At 39.7% G+C, this 11,993-nt stretch overlaps 1 protein-coding gene across 2 annotated transcripts in view; it reads right to left on the bottom strand.

Annotated features, from left to right (window-relative positions):
• Positions 1-376: 376 nt before the first annotated feature.
• The window catches only part of mmp25b (matrix metallopeptidase 25b), a 105,040-nt gene continuing 93,423 nt past the window's right edge, over positions 377-11,993 (bottom strand). For both annotated transcript variants that reach the window (XM_070448232.1, XM_024009058.2), the window contains exons 9-11: positions 1,613-1,765; positions 1,048-1,335; positions 377-668 (exon numbers count right to left, since the gene is read on the bottom strand). In XM_070448232.1, the coding sequence (XP_070304333.1) occupies positions 418-668; positions 1,048-1,335; positions 1,613-1,765 (692 nt within the window). In that variant the 3' untranslated portion in view covers positions 377-417. The remainder of the gene's footprint in view (positions 669-1,047; positions 1,336-1,612; positions 1,766-11,993) is intronic.

Genomic DNA, 11,993 nt, shown 5'->3' with positions numbered 1-11,993 from the left:
AATTGCCTATAATTTCCACCTTTTGTGTATTCCATTTGCACAACAGCATGTGAAATTTATTGTCAATCAGTGTTGGTTCCTAAGTGGACTGTTTGATTTCACAGAAGTGTGATTGACTTGGAGTTACATTGTGTTGTTTAAGTGTTCCCTTTATTTTTTTGAGCAGTGTATGTACACTCAGTTTACAAAACATTAAGAATACCTTCCTAATATTGAGTTGCATCAACATCTGCAACCTTGTCTATGTTTTACCTTGAAGGACAATGTTACCCTCCAGTGGTATACGTGCAGGACTATAGCAGAGAGAAAGAGTCACCCTTACTCAAAACATACATTTCAAATAATCATTCAACTTTCAGACAGGAGTAGACATGACTGTGTTTTACAAATTTTATTAACTCGTTAATTTAAAACTAATCAGGTGAATACTACCACGACAGATAGCAGGATCAACCAACTGCAAATGGGTCTTGCAGATGCTCTGCTCAAGTCACAGCTGCAGTCTTTTCCCCTTGGATGAGGATTGGCTGGAAGGTGGGGTGTAGGTGTGGGTACATGTGGACACCTGAGCCAATCCACCGCAATGGATTTTGGAGTGACATTATCTTGGTCCAGTCCTCCTCTCTGCATGACCCAATAGAGGTTGTCCTTGAAGAAGTAAGCATCTCCTAGAAGGTAACATAATCAAACAATTGGTTTAAAATGCTTTGAAATGCAGGTGGGCTGTTTAATGATTGCGTATGACATTGCAAGCTAAGATGCAGACTTAGATAATATATTTGGTTGGACTTTAAGCAGAGTTGAGGTCTAGAAAGTATTTTGCTCACTAGTTTCAACCAACTGAATAATAACTAACTCTAGTTTTAAAGCTCAACGGTGGTTACATGTGATCAAGGTGTCCAAGCAGAGACTTTCCCTGACATGTCACATGGCCCAGAAAAACAACTGGCCCTAACAATGTAGAACAACACTGAACTACACTTTCTCTACATTAACACTGCAGCCACTGTCATCTCATCAAGGCTCAAGTCTTTCTCAAGGCCTCACCTTCTCCCCAGCTGATGATGTCATCGGGGTCCGTTGGCACCCCTCTCCAGAGGGCTGCGTCTTTGGGGTAGCCCCCCTCCGGCTTCCTCCCCTCCTCCTTGCGGCCCTCGTCGAACTTCCAGAACTCACCCATGCTGAATAGATAGGTCTTCCCGTTGTGGGCCCACACGAAGGCAGCCTCCACTCTTTCCACTTTCCCGCCGTCCTTGGTCCTCATCCCCCACTCTGCCAGAGGCCTGGGGTAGCCGGGGCGGGCCACATTGTCTTTGAACACCCAGTACTGAGCCCCTGCACAGGAAAAGATAGGAGGAGGAAATCACCTTTGTTTTACATCACAACAACAATGACATTCATAAGGATATTAGCCACTGTAGCATAGTTCTTATGTTTTCAATTCTAACTAGGGACATGTTCATTAGGCACCAAACAGCAGGAAACAGACTGAAACAGGGAGGGAGTACCTCCAATAAGAAATGCTTATTTTCATTTTCCTTTGCAAAATGTTTCCGTTGCGTCCCATAATGAACATGACATAAGGCTACAACAGTGCTGTTGTCTTTCCCACCGATGAAGAAGATGATGACTCCGTCGCTCTTCCTCTCGTAAACGGCATCGATCTTGTTGGTTTCAGGGGGGAGCCCCATCCAGAAGTTTCTAATCAGGGCTGGGTTGAGGGAGACAAGATTACCTGTCCTCTGAATCCTCCAGAAATGTGGACCTGACACAAACAACATAATAATTAAAGAGGCTGTGTGGAAAATTAGATGCTAATTCTTTACGTCAAATTTGGGCTTGAGTGTTGCCTGTATGGTTCATATACAGGTCATTCTTGAATTGCGGTGGCATTTGGGCACGGCAACAACAACAAAAATGACTTCCAGATGCTGTATTTTATTTAAATGTATTTGGGTACGTTTTGCCCTTCGAAATCAACTAATATGGCAGCTAATATAAGCGAATATATTTTAGATTTTAGATTCTTCAAAGTAGCCACCCTTGCCTTGATGACAGCTTTGCACACTCTTGTCATTCGCTTAACCAGCTTCATGAGGTAGTCACCTGGAATGCATTGCAATTAACTGGTGTGCCTTGTTAAACGTTCATTTGTGGAATGTCTTTCCTTAATGCGTTTGAGCCAATCAGTTGAGTTGTGACAAGGTAGGGGTGGTTTACAGAAAATAGCCATATTTGGAAAAATACCAAGTCCATATTATGGCAAGAATAGCTCAAATAAGCAAAGAGAAACAACAGTCCATCATTACTTTAAATCAGTCAATCTGGAAAAATTCAAGAACTTTAAAAGTTTCTTCAAGTGTAGTCCAAAAACCATCAAGCACTATGATGAAATGGGCTCTCATGAGGACCGCCAAAGGAAAGGAAGACCCAGAGTTACCTCTGCTGCAGAGGATAAATTCATTAGAGTTAACTGCATCTCAGATTGCAGCCCAAATAAATGCTTCACAGAGTTCAAGTAACAGACACATCTCATCATCAACTGTTCAGAGGAGACTGTGTGAATCAGCTCTTCGTGGTCAAATTACTGCAGAGAATCCATTACTAAAGGACACCAATAGGACAGACTTGATTGGGCCAAGAAACACGAGCAATGGATATTAGACTGGTGGAAATCTGATGAGTCCAAATTTGAGATTTTTGGTTCCAACCACCGTGTCTTTGTGAGACGCAGAGTAGGTGAACGGATGATCTCCGCATGTGTGGTTCCCACCGTAAAGCATGGAGGAGGGGGTGTGATGGTTTGGGGGTGCATTGCTGGTGACACTCTCAGTGATTTATTTAGAATTCAAGGCACACTTAACCAGCATGGCTACCATAGCATTCTGCATGCACCTATAAAGAAAATCACTTTCAAAACTACTAAATCCTCGTGGATTGATGAGGAATTGAAAAATTGTATGGTTGAGAGGGATGAGGCAAAAGGTAAGTCAAATAAGTCTGGCTGCACAACCGATTGGCAAATGTATTGCAAATTGAGAAGTCATGTGACTAAACTGAATAAAAAGAAGAAGAAACTATGAAACAAAGATAAATTACAAAAATAATGATAGTAAAAATCTTTGGAGCAGCTTAAATGAAATGTTGGGGGGAAAAAATTACTCAGCTCCATCATTCATTGAATCAGATGGCTCATTCATCACAAAACTAACTAATATTGCCAACTACTTTAATGATTTTTTTCATTTGGGGTGGCAGGTAGTCTAGTGGTTAGAGCATTGGGCCAGTAACTGAAAGGCTGCTGGATTGAATCCCCGAGCTGACAAGTTAATCTGTCATTCTGCCTATGAACAAGGCAGTTAACCAACTGTTTCCTGGTAGGCCGTCATTGTAAATATGAATTTGTTCTTAACTTCTCTAGGGTAGGGGGCAGCATTTTCACGTTTGGATGAAAAGCAAACCCAAGTTCAACTGCCAGCTACTCATCCCCAGAAAATCAGATATGCATATTGTTAGTAGATTTGGATAGAAGACACTCTGAAGTTTCTAAAACTGTTTGAATCATGTCTGCTAGTATAACAGAACTTATTTAGCAGACGAAACCCTGAGGACAAACCATTCAGATCTTTTTTTTGTTGAGGTCACTCTTTTCAATGAGATTTCATTGGGAAACCAGATTTCTAAGCGACCTGCTTGCAGTTCCTACGGCTTCCACTGGATGTCAACAGTCTAGAGAAATTGGTTCAGGTTATTCCTTTGTGTAATGAAGAATTTCAGCCATCTTGAAGTTGAGTCACTCTAGGTGTCCTGTTTGATCGAAGCGCGTGAGCAGAAAGCTGGCTTTAGTTGGTTTTAATCCTGTATTGAACACAGATCATCCCGTCTTCAATTTTATCGATTATTAAGAACATCCTCTGTGTTCTGTTAGACAGGTAACACTTTATCCACAATATAGCAGGGCGTGTAAAGCCATAACACGTACGTTTTTCCAGCAGCAGACTATGATCAATAATGTCAAAAGCCGCACTGAAGTCTAACAAAACAGCCCCCACAATCTTTGTATTATAAATTGTTGAATGTCCTTCCCTATAAGCATGATGAAAGTTTGTTGTCCATTTGTTTACTATAAAATAGCATTGCATCTGGGCAAACAATTTTTTTCCCAAAAGTTTACTAAGTGTTGGTAACAGGCTGATCGGTCGGCTATTTGAGACAGTAAAGGGGGCTTTACTATTCTTAGGTAGCGGAATTACTTTTGTTTTCCTCCAAGCCTGAGGGCACACACTTTCTAGTAGGCTTAAATTGAAAATATGGCAAGTAGGAGTAGCAATATTGTCTGCTATTACCCTCAGTAATTTTCCATACAAGTTGTCAGACCCCGGTGGCTTGTCATTGTTGATAGACAACAATAATTGTTTAACCTCTTTCAGCTAGGGGGCACTATTTTTATGTTTGGAAAAATAACGTTCCCAAGGTAAACGGACTATTTCTCAGGCCCAGATGCTAGAATATGCATATAATTGACAGATTAGGATAGAAAACACTCTAAAATTTCCAAAACGGTCAAAATATTGTCTGTGAGTATAACAGAACTGATTTTGCAGGCGAAAACCTGAGGAAATCCAACCCGGAAGTGCCTTTTATTCGGAAAAATCCCTGTTTCATTGCTTGCCCATCCTCCATTTAAAGGGGTATCAACCAGATTCCTTTTCCAATGGCTTCCTCAGGCTGGGACCAGGCTTTAGACATAGTTTCAAGCTTTTATTTTGAAAAATTAGCGCGATTTTTCAAAACGCGTCAGGTGTCCTTTGATTAGTTCATGCGCTGGAGAGTTGTAGCTCAACATTTTCCTTCTCTGTAGTATTGAATAGTTTACTGTCCGGTTGAAATATTATCGATTATGTATGTTAAAAACAACCTGAGGATTGATTATAAAAAACGTTTGACATGTTTCTACGAACAATACGGATACTTTTTGGAATTTTCGTCTGCCCTCGTCTGCCCTTCAGAACCGTCACGAGCCTGTGGTTTTCTGAACATAACGCGCAAACCAAATGGAGGTTTTTGGTTATAAAAATAATCTTTATCGAACAAAAATAACATTTATTGTGTAACGGGGAGTCTCGTGAGTGCAAACATCCGAAGATCATCAAAGGTAAGCGATTAGTTTTATTGCTTTTCTGACTTTCGTGACCAAGCTAATTTACGGCTAGCTATTCTTACTGTTTTGTCTAGTGATTGATAAACTCACAAACGCTTGGATTGCTTTCGCTGTAAAGCATATTTTCAAAATCTGACACGATAGGTGGATTAACAACAAGCTAAGCTATGTTTTGGTATATTTCACTTGTGATTTCATGATTACAAATATTTTTTGTATTTTTTTGAATTTGGCGCTCTGCAATTCAGCGGTTGTTTACGAAAATGATTCCGCTAAAGGGATCCGTGCGTCAAGAAGTTAAGTGTTGCAGTCATTTCAGTCGCTGTAGTAGCTGACATGTATAGTGTTGAGTCATCCGCATACATAGACACTGGCTTTACTCAAAGCCATGTCATTAGTAAAGATTGAAAAAAGTAACGGGCCTAGACAGCTGCCCTGAGGAATAATGTTGGAGAGGCTTCTGATGGAGTTCACCTTGGGGTCATGATAGGGGCTGTACAAAATGTTTGATGTATTATAATAACTGATTATGCTTATGTTGTATTATTAGAAAGGGAAAGGTTATAAGACCCCCTTACATTTATAGGGTCCTAGACTACAGATTAACAATTTATAATCATTATAAGGTTTAAGGGAAGTGTTGGGGTTCGTTCCTTGTTCCTTGTCAATCATAGGCTCATTGGGGAAATCAGCAATTAGACAATATCTTTATGTAAATCAATCAAACCTTTATTCATGCATTGCAGACAGAAGTTGACAACGGGAACATAGCACGCATGTTTCCGAGTAAGTTCTGCAAAATAGCAAATGGTCAAGGTTGTTTTATTATGCTTGCAGTCAACCCCTAGTGATGTCACTGCCTATGTCATTACCTTCTACTCATGAGACCAAGCCCATGCATACACAGCTATACAAACACTAGTTCCAGTGTTATATAACGGCTCAACAGTAAATGTCCACTCCCCATGTTGATTTATAGTGGTATGTCTGACTAGACTCTTATTTCTTTCACTCCCCTGCAGGGTTCTGTGTCTTATGAATCTCTTTTATCTTTGAGGCGCTTTCTCACAGGCACCCTGTTTTGACTGCAATAACTCACACATCTCTCAGACCGTTTCTTTATAAGAAGCAGAGACTAGAAAATAACTGTGGAACAATATTAACAAAGAGTTGCAGTTAGTTTCAGAGTGGATGGCAAAGAATCAATTCGTTGTAAATATTTCTAAAACTTAAAGTATTTTATTTTGGGACTAATCATTCACTAAATCCTAAACCTCAAATAAATATTTTAATAAATAATGTGTAAATTTGAGGTGACTAAACTGCTTGCAGTAATCCTGGATTGTAAACTGTCATGGTCGAAACATATTGATACAACAGTTGCTAAGATGGGGAGAAGTCTGTCCATAATAAAGTGCTGCACTATGAACAAGGCATGTCCTACAGGCTCTAGTTTTGTCGTACAGGAGAGGAGGAGCGGGAGTGGACGTGACAAGCATTCCGCTCAAGAGGAAGCTTCTCACTGTAACCAGTGCCTGTAATCTGGTTCAGGTTATTTATCAACCTACCAGGGTGTTTACAAACAATACAGGAGCAAGATCATCCGCATGTATCGATTACATCTTTATCAATACGAACGTTGTGCAAAAGCTGTATCTGTACCCATTGGATGCAGGGATCACAATATAGTGGCTATATACAGGAAAGCCAAAGTTCCTAAAACTGGGCCTAAAATAGTGTACAAGAGATCATACAGTCATGCAACTCTTATGTAGATGATGTTATAAATATTTGTTAGTCTGATGTGATTAATAAGGAGCATCCAGATGCTGCACTTAATGAATTTATGAAATTGCTTCTTTGAATTTTTGATAAACATGCACCTGTTAAGAAACTGACTGTTCGTACCGTTAAGGCTCTATGGATTGATGAGAATTTTCAAAACTGTGTGGTTAAAAGAGATGGGGCAAAAGGAGTGGCTAATAAGTGGCTGCACTTTTGACTTACTGCAAATTGAGAAATTAAGTGACTAAACTCAACAAAAAGAAGAAGAAACTATTATGATTTATATAATTATATAAATATTGATGGAAAAAATACTCTGGAGTACTTGAAATAATGGGCAGAAAGACAAATTCAACCTCATCTTTCATCAAATCAGATGGCTTTTTCATCACAAAACCATTTGATGTTGCCAATTATTTTAATAATTACTTCATTTGCAAAGTGGGCAAACTTAGGCAACAAATGCCAACAATGAACAGTGAGCCATCATATTAATGTATAAAAATGAATAATGAAAGACAAGCATTGCAAATTTGAATTTTGTAAAGTAGGTATGGGAGAGGTGTAAAAAGTATTGTTATCGATCAACAATGACAAACCTCCTGGCATTTACAACTTAGATGGAAAGCTACTGAGGATGGTAGATGGGTTTATGAGTTTAGTAGTTTGTGTGTCGGGGGGCTAGGGTCAGTCTGTTATATCTGGAGTATTTCTCCTGTCTTATCCGGTGTCCTGTGTAAATTTAAGTATGCTCTCTCTAATTCTCTCTCTCTTTATCTTTCTCTCTTTCTTTCTCTCTCTAGGAGGACCTGAGCTCTAGGACCATGCCTCAGGACTACCTGGCCTGATGACTCCTTGCTGTCCCCAGTCCACCTGGCCGTGCTGCTGCTCCAGTTTCAACTGTTRTGCCTGCGGCTATGGAACCCTGACCTGTTCACCGGATGTGCTACCTGTCCCAGACCTGCTGTTTTCAACTCTCTAGAGACAGCAGGAGCGGTAGAGATAATCTGAATGATCAGCTATGAAAAATGCCAACTGTTATTTACTCCTGAGGTGCTGACCTGTTGCACCCTCGACAACCACTGTGATAAATATTATTTGACCCCGCTGGTCATCTGTGAACATTTGAACATCTTGGCCATGTTCTAATCTCCACCCGGCATAGCCAGAAGAGGACTGGCCACCCCTCATAGCCTGGTTCCGTTCTAGGATTCTTCCTAGGTTCTGGCCTTTCTAGGGAGTTTTCCCAGACACCGTGCTTCTACACCTGCATTGCTTGCTGTTTGGGGTTTTAGGCTGGGTTTCTGTACAGCACTTAGAGATTTCAGCTGATGTAAGAAGGGCTTTATAAATATATTTGATTTTATTTGATATGACTCTATAGCCACTCCTATCTGTTATATCTTTAATCTGAGTCCTGAGGCTGGAAGGGAAGCCAAAGCACTCTAGGCCCTCTACTCTTTCATATTTTTTACCAATGACCTGCCACTGGCATTAAAGCATGTGTGTCCATGTATGCTGATGATTCAACCATATACGCATCAGCAACCACAGCTAATGAAGTCACTGAAACCGTTAACAAATAGTTGCAGTCTGTTTTGGAATGGATGGCCAATAATAAAGTGGTCCTGAACATCTCTAAAACTAAGAGCATTGTATTTGGTACAAATCATTCCCGAAGTTCTAGACCTCAGCGGAATCTGGTAATGAATGTTGTGGCTTTTGAAAAAGTTGAGGAGACTAAATTACTTGACGTTACCTTAGATTGTAAACTGTCATGGTCAAAACATATAGATTCAATGGTTGTAAAGATGGGGAGAGCTCTGTCAGTAATAAAGAGATGCTCTGCTTTTTGACACCACACTCCAAAAAGCAAGTCTTGCAGGCCCTAGTTTAGTCTTATCTTGATTTTTGTCCAGCTGTGTGGTTGAGTTCTGCAAGGAAATACCTAGTTAAGCTGCAGCTCGCCCAAAACAGAGCGGCATGTCTTGATCTTCATTGTAATCAGAGGGCTGATATAAATACTATGCATGCCAGTCTCTCTTGGCTAAGAGTTGAGGAGAGACTGGTTGCATCACTTCTTTTTATAAGAAACATTAATGTGTTGAAAATCCCTAATTGTTTGCATAGTCAACTTACACAGAGCTCTGAAACACACACCTACCCCACCAGACATGCCACCGGGGGTCTTTTCTTTTACAGTCCCCAAATTCAGAACAAATTCAAGAAAGCGTACAGTATTATATAGAGCCATTATTGCATGGAACTCTGTTCCATCTCGTATTGCTCAATTGAACACAAATCTGGTTTAAAAACAGATAAAGCCACACCTCATGGCACAACTTCTCTTCCCTATTTGACCTAGATAGTTTGTGTGTATGTATTGATATGTAGGCTATGTGTGCTTTTTGTAATTATTTTACATTCATGTAGTTCTGTCCTTGAACTGTTGTCCATTAATATTCTGTATTATTTCACATTTCATGTTTTGTGTGGACCCCAGGAAGAGTAGCTGCTGCTTTTGCAACAGCTAATGGGGATCCTAATAAAATACCAAAGACCAGAGGTATGGAAAGAAATGAGGCAAATCCACCTTGACTGACACAAAGGCAAGGTACCCATCCAGCTCCCCTGTACCTTATGACCTTTTGGGCATCAGTGATGATAAGAAATCATCTTCATCAGATTAATGTTGCGTCCGTTGCTCTGTCCCGTCACCTGTCAATGTGTCAAATGATGCTTCAGGGAGACTAAACCTTTATAGTGGCAAATGCACAACATACACATATTGAATATTTCAGCTAATTCTGCTTCATGTGGTCATTTAGATCGTCATATCACTGACATTGAAATAGCTCAAACACACACTTTCCATACTTGTTATTCTCAGATATTGAGACTGAAGTAAGTTTGTCAGATGTTCTCCAACCTAAAAAGTTGTCTGATGTTGAGACGAGTCCATGTTTAGCTGTACCTATTGTGTAGACTCACACAGTTGCATGCACAGTTAGACTTACTGATTCTGTGGCTTTTAGGTTAAATTTATCCTAATTTACACACACAAAGCACAATACATAGCTAAAAATCCTAGGTCTCTCTAAATCCTATGTCTCTCTAAATGCATTAGCTAGCTAGCTAGCTAGTTATTTCACTTAGCTAGCTCACTTGCTGACTTTAGTCTAATGTTGTTAGCTAGCCCAGATAACCTCCATCGATAGCTAGCTAGCTAGCCATCATCACACATAGGGACATGCTAGCCACAACGGCTATCATCATCAATATGATAGTTAAACATTTAGCTAACTAGCTAACTTAGTTGCAAGCAGAGATGTGTTTGAAATACGTATTTTAATTACTTAATTTAATTTAATTACAAACTTTGTTATGCACATGCACTGTATGAGCCTTAAACCTGTACATTTCCACTGTCTGTTTCATGTAAGAAGAAGCCAGTGTTTTTCCTCTCTTGTTTCTGCGTAACTTAGTCAGGCGGCCAAAGACAAAGGGCCATTTGAGAGTCTCCAGTTTTTGGTTCCTCCTGTTCTTTTCATATCTTTCAAGGGCAGAGCTGTGTGGAGATATGAAGAGAGCAGAGGCTAGTTTGAGTAGAAGTGGCAATTCTATCAGCAGAAAGGTTGAACAAAGCTGTCACTATCACTTGTTTGTACTCTATGTTCACATCATGATCTCACACACCTGCTAAACTGCCACGTAGACTACGGTTATAAAAGCTGAGACCCAACTCTGTTCGTTGGGCTCTTAACTCCACACTGTTGAGTGGATTGTTCACTGCTCCAGATTTGACAATCTTATAATAAAGTTTGAAGAATCTACAGTCTCTCTTCCTTTTGATTTGAATTTCCACGCCATTTTGAAATTGGAATTACACTGGGATGAACTACACTCCAACGTATTTTGTATATTGTATTTTCAAAATACTGTAATTTGTATTTTCAAAAAACAAAATACTTTTCCAGACCATTTTTTTTAAAGCATTCAAATTTTGTGGCCCATCCTTTTACCCGTCCATTAGTATCAGAAGTCTGATAGCACTATGGTGTGATAAGAGCATCTGGGAAATGAACAAAATATAAATGTATACTGTTGAGGGAAAATGTAATTGATCCGATTGTGATATGTTGTTGTCTCACCTAGCAAAAATCAATGCACAAATTGTAAGTCGCTCTTGATAAGAGCATCAGCTAAATGAGTACAATGTTAATGTAATGTAAAAATTGACAATTGCAAAGCACGCTGAGTATTATTGAAATGAGCTCCGCCCCGAAACAAGGCCAATAATAATACCCAGTGTGCTTTGTAGGTAATTTTGGAATGTTAATTTTCACAAACACATTTACTTTTTGGTCATTTTGCAGACACTCTTATCCACTCTTTTTAAAGTAAATAAACAACAACATATCACAGTCACAACAAGAAAAATGTTTTTGTAACTGTTACTGAGAATGTTCGGGCCTGCTACTTGCAAATATATTTTTTATACTTTAAAATACAAAGTCTCCTCCATCTCCATCGGTTTCACACATATCACTTTGATAAAAACGTTTCCTCTTTTTCACGATACATCTCGAACATAAATCAGTTATTTTTGCCTTTTTGAAAACCTTCCGACCATCATCACTCATATTGTATGTGTAACGGCCGTCCCTCGGTGAGTGAGTAGACCAAGGCGCAGCGGGTGATGAATACATAATGTTTATTTGACAAGACGGAAAAACACGAAACGAAATACACTTGAATGATTAACAAAATAACAAAACGAACTAGACAGACCTAAACTATGAACTTACATGAAACGAGGAACACATAAACAGGAACGACCGAACYAACGAGACGAGACAGTACCGTGTGGTGCAAAATACACAGACACAGCGACAACCACCCACAAACAAACATTGTGAACAGCCTACCTTAATATGACTCTAAATCAGAGGAAACGTCAAACACCTGCCTCTAATTGAGAGCCATACCAGGCAACCCAAAACCAACATAGAAACAGAAAACATAGAAATGCCCACCCAAACTCACG

This window comes from Salvelinus sp. IW2-2015, linkage group LG18, assembly GCF_002910315.2.
Source record: "Salvelinus sp. IW2-2015 linkage group LG18, ASM291031v2, whole genome shotgun sequence".
In the NCBI taxonomy this organism is placed as follows: domain Eukaryota; kingdom Metazoa; phylum Chordata; class Actinopteri; order Salmoniformes; family Salmonidae; genus Salvelinus; species Salvelinus sp. IW2-2015.
The sequence above is the reverse complement of the archived record's forward strand: the minus strand, read 5'-3'. Positions and strand labels throughout refer to the sequence as shown.